This window comes from Engystomops pustulosus, chromosome 4 (assembly GCF_040894005.1).
Source record: "Engystomops pustulosus chromosome 4, aEngPut4.maternal, whole genome shotgun sequence".
NCBI lineage: Eukaryota > Metazoa > Chordata > Amphibia > Anura > Leptodactylidae > Engystomops > Engystomops pustulosus.
The window spans coordinates 79830003-79844610 of NC_092414.1; the positions used below are offsets into that span (position 1 = coordinate 79830003).

Here is a 14608-nt window from a genome sequence, read left to right on the forward strand (position 1 = left end):
AGTTCCTGGGTTACATACAAGAGGTTCTGTAGGTTTGCTCTTAAGTTGAATTTGTATGTAAGTTGGAACAAGTATATTTTGTAAGCAAAATTAAAAAAAACATTTTGGCACTTTTGAAAATTTTGGGTTGTTATAAGCACAAGGATTAACAATAAAGCTTAATTGCAGACACATTTGATAACCCTCACTGCTGATCATTACATAATGGGGTTAAGTATTAGTAAATTATCAGCAAACAGAGGTTCATCAGGAACTAGAAGTCGCCTGTAAGTCGGGTGTCCATAAGTCGGGGACCGCCTGTACTTCATCTAAAATGTGACATATAATCAGAGTTTATATAGTTATTGATGTTCTCCAGATTTAGTATTGTCTTAATAGATGTCTTTCTGTGGTCCCTGAACCCTTACACAACACATCTGATTTCACTTTTCTTTGTGTGTGGTTTGTTTAAACAAATATTCCCATAAAATAGGTCATTTACAAAAGGTTTTCAGAAATGAGGACTATGTAAAAAATAAATATATAAAACATGAATATCCGCAGATCTGGTTTAGCCCAAATAACACATTTATGCAAAGGAGTTTGCTGGTTTATGTTGTTTGGGGAATATTAGTATAACATTATGTTGGCTAGTTATTGGTAATTACTTTAGAATTTTTATGGTCCTTGGTTTAGTACTTTGCACTAAGAATTATTTTCCTGTACTGGAATACTAGATGTGCTCAAGAGGGTCACAATGTAACTGCATTTACTATTATTAGGTGTGATGTTGTCACAAGGATGATGTCAATCTAAAACTAAAAGTTTTTTTAGCCCACCTCAATAGGGTCCAATAGTCCAGTCACAGAGGTGCACAGAACATCTGAAACTGGTCCAGTGTCAATGAGAATCCAATGTGAAAAAGATGGAATTGTTCCTGCACTCAGTAGAAAAACTTTTTTCAACTAACTACTGGAACCGTTAATTTTTTTTCTCCATGTCATTCTGTAGACTTGCCTTAAAGTAAATCTATCTTTGTGTGCCTTTATTAGAAACTACAAATGAATGAAGCTATGTAGAGAAAATGTATTTTTATGGATATGTAAAGCAGATATATAGGGGGTGGAGCTTATTTGCTTATAGACAGTGTTTACTTGGAGATATCCGCCATGATTCAGGGGGATGTACTGGGTAGCCATTTCAGAGGAGAGATTTCTGTAGACTAATCTGACATCTTGGATGGAAAGTAATGTGTAGCGGTAGTGAATGAGAACTGCCTTAGTTTTTAAGATTGTTGTTTTGTGTTTTTAAAAACTCAAAGCCTATAGTGACACATTTCCAAAGTAGGATAAGGCTACTATGTTAGTGATAGCATTCTGTAACCCTATCAGTGCACATTTATTACCAGAAGAAACTGGAAGACATAGACCGCCGTTCTCGCTCTGGAGAAATTCCATCCGCTCAGCAAGACAGAAGTTAGCAATTGGCTTTGTACAGCTGGAAGGAAAATACTCTTGAAGTGACCTAAAACATCTTGAATAGTAGTGATCAGCTACAGCTGACTTAGCCAAAATCTTTACTTCTGAGAGTATAAATTTAATCTGTAAAGAACGTGCTTCTTTCCTGAAAATCCTTAGCACAACATGTCAGCTCTAAGAATACCAAGGACAGTTTATTTTAACCCTTGAAGCATTATTATGGAAATATATCATTTCATTTTGTTTTCCATGTCGTCTTATGGCCAGTGTTCCATTACCTATTTCTCAGACAGTGATTCCTTTGGTTATTGGATTGATCTGTGGTTGTAAGCATCCAGTATTTAGGTTTACAGACTCTTCATTCTATACAAAGCTATGGCAATACACAGCATCAGACTGGCCTGTAGGAAGATTTTATGGAGCCAAAGGTTTATTAGATGAGCATGCAGGTATTTATTACTCATTAGGGTAGATGTATTTGTGTATTTTTGCCAGTTGTGTGTACATAGAAAAAACTAACATTATAGGGAAATTGGGCAGAAGAGTCCCAGCGATTTAGTTATCAGCTTCATTCATCAACATGATGTGAAATCTGTTCATGAATGTGGCACACTGTGCGGGGGCAGGGATCCTGGCTCACCGCCTGCTTGCTACACTACAGGTAATAAATCTCACCATAACCCTATTTTGTCTGTTGTGCACCGCATACTAACTCTAGAGATGATGGTCTCTGCTGACTTGGGAGTAGATAGCGATAAGATAGAGATTACTACTGGCTTTCTCTGTCGGGGTATAAAAAGGTGCCAAAGACAAAAGTGGAGCAGCAGTCAGTAGTAGGTGAAGAATAAAGTAGGTGAGGTTTAAATAAGGGAGCTGTGCAGGCGTTAGTAGATGAGAACTGTCCCACATTCAGTGAGCTCCTATGCTGTGGCCAGCACCCCATTCCCTCTAAAAAAAACTTAGAACAATGTTGGGGAATAAACTCAAGAATCCAGAAAAGACAATTGAGAAAGATTTTGCATGGAATGCTATTATAAAGGTAATACTAAAGTCAAGAATTTGCTGCAAATATGTAGTTCCTTCTCAACACATTTTCTGCAGGTTTTCCTTTACACATAAGTTATTGGAATTTTTTCCCGTTTTTAGGTCACACATTCCTACTCTTTTGCTCCCTTCATGATATAAAAAGCATTAGACTGGTTTCACAAATTATGAGAACCATTGTATATTCCCACTGAGTATACTGGAATGAGGTGACCTTACGTGGAGAAGAAAATGAGCTGAAAAACAAATAATGGAGCGATCAGCAGACTCTTAACATAGAAGCAGGATAATAAATCTGGCATCATTTTACCTCTCAATTAGACTGCACTTCTAATTAATTTCCTGTCTGGCTGGGCAGTGACGTTAGAGAACGTTCAACTTCTCATTGTTTTCTGTTGATAGCACCCTGAACTTAAACCTTGTCATCTCATAGACGGTACTGGCATTAAATCAGGAACTTAATCCTTCTGTTACATTCCAGTGATCTTGGATTTCCTTACATAATTATTCTACACCTATGTGATTAGTTCACCAAAGACCTGCAGAGACTTTCTGGAGTAAACCATCATTAATACATATAATACAGGATATAACAGAGGTAAAGCCATTTATATGGAAACCCGTGTTGAAGTTGAAACATTTACTATATTAAAATGGGTGTAACTTTGTAGATAGAATAGTATATATTAATATAAATATATGCATATATATTTATATATTTTTTTAATATACCTATGTATCCCAGATCTTACCCTATAATATAGCCAAATATAAACAGTGAATACAGTGAACCCGCTTTGCAGGTTATGCTACTAAATACACTGGGCAGCTTTTTGAAAAGTGATGTAAGATTAGACTAGGCCAGTCTTCTGCTCTTTCAGATTTATCACTATGACCGATGCTGATTGATAAATCTGGCGTAAGTTAGTTGACCTAGTTTGCACCACAATTGCTCTTTTATTGTTTATAAATCTGCCTGTATACCAAAGGAACCTATCACCAGATTCATACTAATGAACCTAATGACTGGTTCCCATAGGAGTAGACTAACAGTTTTTAGGTAAAACACACATAGTTCATATCCCCAGTAAATGAACTTTGTAAACCTATCAGGCATCCTGTCAGAAGTACAGCGAGTAACAAGGGGCATGTGTTGTTAATACCAGGCAGTCTCTCAACTCACATGTCTGGAATCACCCTTATCCCTCCTCCCTTCGGTAGAGCAGAGGATGACGTCAGCTGAAGGGAGGATGAGAGACATGCAGGAGAAATTAGCTAAAACTATGGATTTGTTAGCTAAAAACAGCGTAGGCAACAGTTAGTATAGTTCTTTGGGAACCTGTCACCTGTTTTTTTTTGTCAATATTTGTTGACAGATTCCTTTTAAGCATCTTGGGAAAAATCTTATATTCCTTCTGGTGCACTGTACAACTCGTAACACTTCGCCTCGATTGCCCAATGTCCAATTGTATGAACAAATCACAATCAGCCTTACTGATGAAGCCAGTCAGTATTACACCTATTGGACATATGAAAATTAAAGCCCACTTCAAGATCCCCCTCTAGGAACCTGAACTTAGGCTCATAGGAATAAGTTCCAATAGTAGAACATCCAGCTGAGACTTCCCCAGGGATTCAGGAAACTACAGCATGTTGGGGTGATCAGCTTATTTTAGATAGAAATAACTTTAAGCATGAATGAGACATATACATTTGCCAACTGCTTAAAGAAAATACATCTCATGTGTGAGAGGAATCAACGTTTAACCTTTCCTCCAGAAATTATTGAAGTGATACTTAAAGTTCATCCAACCATTGTCTCTACATGAACTAGACCGCAATAAATTCACTATACCATTAGAGAAGGCTCCATACATGCTACATTTCTAACTTTATGGTTGTGAGTATCTGCTCATTAGAAAGTGAAAGCAGAAACAACAATTTATCGGCTGTTACTTTAGTAAGTAACGGCGCATTAAACTGTTTTATTGGCTATATGGCTATTTTAGCTCAGTAAAGTTAAAATTAAACACATACAGGCCTGTAGTTTTTGATTGGCGACCCTTTAATAAAGAACCACTTTGTAACTGTGGAAAGGTACTTCTGTCTGCGGTTGCTAGAATAGTAATAAAAATACCAATGCATGGAAAGACACCAGATGGAAGGAATGTCAACATACTGGAACTAATTTAGGTAGATTACTCATATTGAGACAGAAAGCATAGGGAGAATTCCCGCAGATTCATTTTGAGAACTGGGCTGTCCCTTTGAACCAACAAACTGAATCTCTCCCCTACGGTCACAGGCAAGCCAAAGAATAAGCAGAGACTGAGCTATTCTGTTGTAAGCTACAGACGGCCTTTGCTGTAGCCTTATCGGGCTGCATACATCAAGCCAACAATAACTAAAGCTACATATTTTCCAAGATGTAGCAAAGCAAACAAAGCTTTTCCTTAATGCAGCCATTGAAGTAGTGGAGTCCTGCAGACTCAGTTGGTGCTTTTTTCCAACTAAAAATGGGTCTTTCTTATTTTCCTACTTTACAAGATATATTTTGCCATCTCCTGTGTACTTAAAAGTCTATTGCCAAAAATGTCCTATTGTCACATTTCTTGGCTACCACGTGGCTGCAGTGCTTCTAAACCAAGCACACTTACATGCTGGTGTGTGCCTGATAAACTGGGATCTGTACTTCTTTTTTTCTTCTAATAGCTTAGTTTTTGAGAAAAACATCTTTTGAAATCATGCAAATGAGCCTCTGGGGCTCCTGGCTACCTCACAGAGGCCTCTTCTAGCATCATTGTCTGCCAATTTTTCTTCCTGAATGGACACATGAATAATTGCTAGTAGTGTAGATCTGTGATGTGTTGCATGAATAATTAGCAGACGAGACATAGCCAAGAGTCCCTATGGCTCATTTGCATAATTTTAATAGACATTTTTCTCAAAAACTAAGCTATTAGAAACAAAAGAAGAACAGATTCTGTTTCATGAGGCACACTCCATATTGTAAGTGTGCTTGGTTTTGAAGAATTGCACCCATGTGGTTGATTTCCTTTAAGAATGTGTCAAAAGAGAATCTTATTTCCAGAGTTCTGTAGGCAAATGCTCATATGAGCATGAGGTTTTCTTTGCCAGTAAAACATTCTTCCACATTTTCTTCTTATTAACCAGATTTATTTTCCTCTTTAAACATGGAAAACTGAAAGCCTTGCAGTTGTGAATGCTGAACATTATATGTACTACTTTAGCTTTTGTGTGTTCTTACCATTAAGACATGTGGAATAAAAGCATCATTTGTTATCTACAAAACCACATTGTTGTCCATAATAAAATACATGGAAAAAAAACCTGAGCATTGTGTTACCGGAGTGAAGTTTCCATTTGGACGCATTAAGCAGCTGAAAACGGAAATAATTATGTGCGGTTCTTTATAAACATTTTACCATTCACTGTAGATTGTAAACTTATGAAAGAAAACTGGCTAGCATTTCTTCCGACCATAATTTCTATGGTTTCTGTGGACCATGCAATTTTTTTTTTGACACCACAATTAATATTTTTTTAGTAAGGTATCTTGACCCAGCAATAATGTACTAAATATAGTATTGTAATGTAACATACTTTATACAGTGTCTATCCCTTTGCTGAGGCAAACCATGTTTCCCACTGGCACCTCACCAGTAATAAACAAAATTAGAAGACATGTGCCTGGGAAACTCATTATCCCTGCAGTAAAAAAAAATGATGCGCTCATTTTTTGGAGAACGTTATGGATCAAGTAATCCGTCCTGAGACAGCTTCTTCTGCTTTCAGAAGCCTTTCCTTTAATGAGGATTACACAGTTGGGATTCACAGGAGAGGACATGCTGGTCCTTCAGGGTAGGGTACATGCATGCTTCAGCTTCCTTCCTTTCTCTATCAGATCCACTTGGCTGGTAGTACATGGGTGTGAGCGTAAAACAGATTTTGGCATGTCATCCAAGACAAACAATGGATATAAGAGGGGATATGATAACTACGAATATCTGATTTCTCAGTCTTTTTAAATTTGCTGATTTCTTTAAAAAATGATATCTATGAATATCTGATTTCTCAGTCTTTTTAAATTTGCTGATTTCTTTAAAAAATGACCACAAAATGTTTATCACTAGATATAGTGTATGCATATATATAAAAAGTGTTTTTTGTATGCTTATTATCCTCTACTTGTATAGCTCTGCAGTGTTATACAGAATAACGATCACCCCTCACATTAATTCCTTCAACTCTCACTGGAATACCTGCAGAAAATAAGAACCCCATACAGATATCGTGATGCCCTGTTTACCCGAAAATAAGACAGTGTGATATATACATTTTTGCTCCTTAAGAGGCACTAGGTCTTATTTTCAGGGGATGTCTTGCTTTTCCATGAACAATAATTTACATTTATTGGTGAACAAAAAAATCAACTTCTTAAGCATCCTTATAACTCTCCAAACTATTGGAATATTTGGCCCCAATCTCTCATGTTTAGCAATAGCAGTTTCCTTAAATGACCAATTCATGTCCATGTAGCAGCTTGTAGCGTATTTGTCCTGCAACAGTCAGTAATTTTATTCCGTCATCTGTGTCACAACCTTCTTCAGCATTTAAAAAAATCTACTAATACTAATGTACGGATGGGGTGAGATGTAGCAATGTCTGCCGCTAGGTCTTATTTTCAGTGGAGGCCTTATATTTCTAAGATTGAACAAAATTGTACTAGGTCTTATTTTTGGGGGATGTCCTATTTTAGGGGAAAATCTAACAGTATAGAGGACATATTTGAGGCATATTGCTCATTGTCCTATAACAGGTCACCATATATATCCACTAGAGTTAATAGTTAATGAATTATGCTAGGATCTAAATACAGAATTTTCCCTCCTTCTTGTAATTATAATAATTGTAACGAAACAAAAGTTTTCATTTCAGGAAGACAAGAAAAATTGCATTATTCCAATGAGTAAATCAGTCTTTCTTTGGAAGAAAATGGATAGAACAAATCTAGACACCCTGTTTTCCCTAAAATAAGACATCCCTGAAAATAAGACCTAGTACAATTTTGTTCAAGCTTAGAAATATAAGTCCTCCTCTCAAAATAAGATCTAGCGTCAGTCATTGCTATACCTCCCCCCACACCATACAGTAGTATTACTAGTATTACTCAGTAATGAGACTCCCAGAGATCATGAAAACGAGGGATCCGTCCGACCCCTCGTCGCTCCATCAGACTAATGGAGCAGACGGACGTGCATGACCGCTCTGCTGCATTGATCTCTATGGAGCTGAGGGAGATCGGACCCCTCATTTCATGATCTGTGTGGAGTCTCCGCACTGAGATCCCAATGATCAGCAATTTAGGTTGTATCCCGTGGATAGGGCCTAACTTTTGTTTGTGGGAAAACCCCTTTAATATAAGACGCTGTCTTATTTTCTTGGAAACACAGTAGTATATTGGATTGTGGTCTGGAGAAAAGGTGCGCTGTTTACCAGAAAGTAGGAATGTGCAGTTGTGTACATTTCTCAGCACACATAGGTGACATATTTTACACTGGTCTATCAGTGTGTTAGCAACAGTAACATACTAGCAAAATTTCACACACTCGGTCCAGACTCCTTTACGTACTTTAGTATTACTTCCTGCACCTGTGCAATATATTTTTGTACAGTCAATATTATGTCATTCAGAAGTTAGGAGAAAACAGTCATAGTTACATAGACTATTGTGTAGATTACGTCATCTTGTATAATAATGATAGGAAAATAAATGAGGTAACTGTAATTAGAAAGTGTCATCCAACTCCCCAAGTATTATGATCTGTTGTCAGCATATTATGGAGAAATGCACTGAGATTTCAAAAATACCGAAACCGAAAAATTTCTGTCCAATATGCCAATTCTCATATGCTAATGAGGTAGTTGGGTTCTTAGCACCTAGAGCACTGCCATTCCTGTCTGAACCACTGTCCTCTCCAGTAGATAAGTAGTCTGTGACAAGCATGGGGCAACACTCATAGGAGAGGGAAGTGATTTAAGTGAGAATAACATTTCTCTGGGTGCTGTGGACATGACCTTGGAGCACCAACTAACTCATTTGCTTATAGATTAAACTAGGAATATCCTGGAAAAAGCATAATAGATAAAAATAATAAAAGAATTTTGGGAACCACAGGGAATTGCTTTACAGCATGCTACCAGCAGATGACAAGGACAGGTACTCCCATTAAATATGGGCCACCACAATCATAAATGCAAAAAAAAAGTACATACGTGGGTCGTATTACAACATTCTGAAGTTCCCTTTGCAGAACTGTATGTTCTTTTATCCAGTTGTAGCCAACAAGAACCATACACTCCTGCCACTCCAGCCAAACAATGATGGGATAAGTATCAAATCTCAGATTGTAGACAGATTGTTTCACAAATTAAAGGTATTAATTGCATCAGACTAAGGCTGGCTGAACTTGTCCATTTATATTGTTTTTTATGCCTGCCTACATTGGAAGAAAAAGGATTGGTCATATTGAATTTCAGCATCGCAGATCCTTTGTAGATAAGGGAAAAACCCACCATCAGAGGTGTATGTCAGTGTCTTACTACCTCTCAGAACATACACTTTAACAAATTAAGGGTGCGTTCATATGGAAAAATCAGTAAGGGTAGCTATAAATTTGTTTTCCGAAGTGTTGAGCTGGTTGCCAAACTTTGCAGGTTAGTCCCCTGAATTCTAACCTTGAAATTCATTAGAAGTTCAGGGCCAAGTGCAGCTCAACCCCTGTACTATTATCGCCAGTGATCGGTGCTGGCATCGATAGTAGGTGTCAAGTGCTTATATGCTGCTGCCAAACTCGGCAGTGACACCCCCAGCACCGATTGGGGAGGTTACTGCTTGCGGTCTGGGTTCACTCAATACTAGTCTTCAGCCAATAGCTATTGATGGCCACCTTAATAGAGATTGGTTATTGCATACAGCTTAAATTCAACTTAATTTTATTTTTAAGCATATTCTCTTTCTTTTCATTGGATAAAGTTTTTCTTATGTCTAAGTTTTAATTGCAGAGTATTGTTGGTCTAGAAGCATAGGACTAACATGTCCTGAATGGAAACTAAGAAGGTTATTCTCTGTACAAGAGCCTCTATAAGTTAAAGACATCTTTTTATTTCATGTCTGTGGATATTATCATAAACAATTTTATGCATTTTTAATAAAATTGTAATCTATGTAAGACATTTCTATATATAGAAAGAGTGATAAAACTGCAGAACATCCTACAGATGAAAGCATTTCTAGAATTACCGGAATGCTCTGTTTTCTGTGGGTTTATAGTGATCTTGTATCATATAGTGGCTTTACAGAAGAAACATCTAAAGGTTTTATAAGTTGTTGTTTGCATTCAGTTATCGTTTTCTACATAAGAACATGCTGGAACATTTATTGTGTTATGTAAGTGATAACTTTTGTGTAACTTGTGTTGATGTACTTGTGGGCATGTAATGGTTGAATTTGTGTTCTTGTGAGTTGCATTGTGTTGGAACTTGCATGTTGACATCACTGTTTTTCATGCAGTGTTTGAGAATAAAGATAAGATAGTGATCATCATGGAATATGCAAGCAAAGGCGAACTATATGATTACATCAGCGAGAGGAGAAGACTGAGTGAAAGGGAAACAAGGCATTTCTTTCGTCAGATTGTGTCTGCCGTGCACTACTGTCATAAGGTAAGGAAGGTAACATGTTGGGATTTGCCAGGCTTAATTTTTGGCTGTAGATATGGTGGTTTTGGATTAACATTGCCGTAAATGGTGATTTATGCTCAGCGCTTGAGCATGAGGTTATGTTGCTATATTCCACATATCATGTTGCACACCATGTGCTGTGTATTATTATCACTCTAGTCAAGCCTCTACTGTGCCAAGGCGGTCAGTAATGTGTTGTTCTGCTAAGAACCACAGGCCCTTGTAACACATAAAGAAGTGAATAAACCTCTCTCAGTGTAGATGGAACAGGAGCTATAGCAGATAAGTGGGCTGAATGTATTTTTAGTGTCTCGACAGGCCATGCAAACATTGAAAATATCACACACATACAAAATTCATGGATGTTTTCACTGTGCAAATATTTGTGCAGATAAGAAGCCTTTCAGATCCTGCTGACCTTTCAGGAATAGGCTTTGAATTTACAAAGGCTTAGTATTTTATGGCCATGAAAAATGGAAAGAACTGCAAATGTAGAAACATATTTCATGGTACTGTAAAGGCAATTTATGGTGAGAAAGTGGAAAATTACAGAAAAACGCAGTCTACAGTTTATGGCGAGTGCCTCAAACCTAACATGTAGAAATCCTGCGGAGCCGAACATACATATTATATAACCGTCACCTTCTAGCTAATAGTCAAGAAGCTTGTGGAAGATTATGGAGAAGGGTAATGCTCAGACACATTCACTTTCCTGAAGCTATACTTTTTTCTAATTTCATACGCCCTACAACTCGCACACTAAATGGATTCTGTCAACAGATTTGACCATACAAGGCTACAGACAGCCCTGTTTTACAGTATATGCAAGTGCCATGTACTTGTCAGCTTATATAAGTTTTTCTGTAATTTTCAGCAAGTGTTCTACAAATTTTTATATCATCTGCAAACACAGATACTTTATTTTCTATTTCAATTTATAAAGAGATTAAATATAATAGGCCTCAACCCTCACCTTCTGGAACCCCATTCTAACTTTAGCACATCTTGAGCATGTTCTGGTTACAATGATACTTTGGGGGTCATTTATCTTAGGAGTTAGGGTACATTTTTTAAACTTTTTCACTCACCCACCTAAGTTCACCGCATCCTTTTCAATGTTGAACTTAATATATATTTAAAATCCAGATCTGGACGCATGAAAAAGTAAGTAATATAATGGTAAAGGTAGTCTAAGATTGTGTGATTAAAAAAAAAATGTTGCAAAACTAAAATTCCAAATGTTTTGCAGTAAGATAAATCAAACAAGTCTAAAAGTCTAAATCCTGAAGAAGAAAAAAAAACAAATAAAGACACACAAATGTCTTGACTAAGATAAATAAAGATAAATGACCCTCTTCCTGTGGAATAACAGCAATCATATATCTAGAAAAGGTTATTGGAAAATTGTATAATTTTGCATTTCACAAACAATATCAATTATTTGTTGAAAGTGGACAACCCCTTTAAGGCATCAGAGAGTTTACATTCATAATTTGGCGTTTTTTTTTAAATTTGGGTCATTGGCCTTTTATTTCACATATTCCAATTCCAGTGAAACAAGATCTTATTTGTTTCGTCACACAAACAGTTTACATGACTATCTTTCCGCTATTCTTTTTATAGAAGATCCTTCCTGCTGTCTAGCACTCAGACTAAACACCACAAGACACTTCTCCTTGCAGGGCTAAGATTCTTATGTGCTAAAGCTCGAGGAAGCTTAACCACAGCTAGAACACATTTTTCCTCCATAATCAAAGCATATCTTTGTGAAATGTTTATTGCATATCTGAGAGGCACCCAAATGGAATTAGACTTGCACTTCCAGATCTTGGCACTAAGCTTCAGATTATATTACTCCTGCACACTACAGACCAGGGGAGTTGAACTAAGGTACCAGAAGAATCTTCTGTTGTTTCATATACTTTGTAGGAGGATGGATTCCTCTCATTCTTGTCTTAGCTGCATAGCGAGTGACTAATAGATAGCCTGCTGCTAGTAATGGCAAAGCGTAATCTCATTTGGTAAATATTATGCAAATCATTATTTCTTTATGTCATATATTTATATCTTCTATATTCAATTTCATATTTTTTTATTTTCCAGAATGGCGTTGTGCACAGGGATCTCAAGCTGGAGAACATCCTGCTGGATGAAAATGGTAACATTAAGGTAAGAAAGAATTATTTCGCCATAACAATCTGCCAAAATTGGAGAAACATTGAAGTGCGAATTGGGACAGACCCGTTTTGTTGGTCTTTTATTACAGCATCTACTGATTTGTCAATGGAAGAGATTATTTCCTTCCAACAATATTACCCTTTAACATCTTGAGGTCATTTTACATGCAACAGTAATCAACCATTCAAACCTTTCAGGGTGAATGGTTATATTATGAGCAGACATGAAGATTTCATATTCCAGATGAACACTTAAAGGGGTATTCCAGGAATGAGCATAATTTATATACAAATGGGTACTCAAAATATAAGCTACTGTGTAATTAGTTGTTATTTAAAATTTTGCTCCCCTTAGCAGAAAATGCTGATGACATAGACTATGATGGAGAATTAAAATGCTACTGGCCCTTTAATCAGTCCGTTAATTTCCTCTGCACGGTCCGTTGAAGAGCATACACAGGACAGAAGATGGCCACTGGTCACATGTCCACATCACATGTTCTCCACCTGCCAAGGCAGGTCATGTGATCAGCACTAAGTTTGGCTGTAGTGGGTTGGTTGCAGTGCATACAGTATGGCCGTTGTTGTGGTGATGGTAGTTACACATCATTACTATGGTAACAGGGCAAGACAGTCTGTTATATATCATCACTGTGAGCAGAGCATAGGAGGGAGGAGGAGTTACTGAGAACTAAAGGATCATGGAACGTGTAGTTTCCAGTGGCGGGTGTTAACCCCTAACACGCCGCGGTCGCGCTGACCGCAGCGTGCAAGGGGCATTTCAGAAGAATCGGACCCCCCCCCCCTCCGCGGCGCTTACCGGGGGGGTTCGCTGCTCCGATCGCAACCCCGGGACTGCCGGTGCCCGGGGCTGCGCGATCCTCCTTCCTGTAGCCGGGTCCCTGCCTTCTGACAGGACCCGGCTGTAACACACTGAGCATGCACAGTGGATCACTTGTTCAAGCTAACCTGTAAAAGTTAATAAAAATGGTAAAAACCTAAACACAAATATTCCCTATACACATGCAATAAAGTGAAAAAAACACAAAATCGCCAAAAAACCCCACATATTTGGTATCGCCGCATCCGTAACAATCCGTAGAATAACTCAGAAACATTATTGGACCCGCTCGGTGAACGCCGTAAAAACAATACCCGAAGAAAAACCCAAAAATGTAAATTTTTCATAAAATCTCTACACAAAAATGTTCTAAAAAGTGATCAAAAAAAGTTATGTGAGCAAAAATGGTACCACTGAAAAGAACAACTCAACTAGCCCTAAACTAGCTCTGTCAACCAAAAAATATTAAAGTTACGTCTCCGAAAAGATGGCGATGCAAAAACAAATGAGATTTCCTCTATATTAGTATTTATCTAGTAAAATTGTAAAAATAAATGAAAAACTATATAAATGAGGTATCACCGTAATCGTAGTGACCTATAGAATGAAGATAATATAATATTTTTAGTGCATGGTGTACAACCCCCAAAAAATACGAAAAGAAAGTAAACCAAAATTGACAATTTTCTTTTCACCCATACATTTAAGAGTTAATAAAATCTCATCAATAAGCTAATGACCCACTAAAATGAAATATTTGTAAAGTGCATCTCATGTCGCAGAAAATAAGCCCTTATATGACCAAATTGCCCAAAAAATAAAGATTGTATAGCCAATAAAAATTGACAATGCATAATCTGCTCTGAATGGCGCAGCTCCCTTCGATGCCCTGGCGTGTGCCCATACAGCAGGTTACCACCACATATGGGGTATTATTATACACGGAAGAGATTGGGTGTCAAATTTTGTGGAACGTTTTGGTATTTTATCCACTGAGAATTTGTACATTTTTTGAAAAACATATTAATTTAGCCAAAAAAATTTAACTTCCAAAATTGCATCCGATTTTGTTTTAACCCCTGTAAAACAATTAAAGGGTTAACAAACTTCATAAAAGTTGTTTCACGTACGTTGAGGGGCGTAGTTTCTATAATGGGGTAATTTATGGGGTTTACTTTTATTTAGCTCAAGTGAATGCAGATTCCAGCACGATCACGGAGGACGCTAGTAGTAGTTCAACAGTTTTATTTCATGGGTAAAAAGTCACAAAACATGCAGCACATGGACATAAAAAATGACCTACGCGTTTCGTCTGGTTAAGACTT

General features: G+C 37.3%; 1 protein-coding gene across 1 annotated transcript in view; it reads left to right on the forward strand.

Annotated features, from left to right (window-relative positions):
• NUAK1 (NUAK family kinase 1) overlaps positions 1-14608 on the forward strand; it is a 66691-nt gene that overhangs the window by 33242 nt on the left and 18841 nt on the right. Inside the window, exons 3-4 of the mRNA XM_072146482.1 lie at positions 10096-10247; positions 12369-12434. Coding sequence (XP_072002583.1) covers positions 10096-10247; positions 12369-12434 — 218 coding nt within the window. The remainder of the gene's footprint in view (positions 1-10095; positions 10248-12368; positions 12435-14608) is intronic.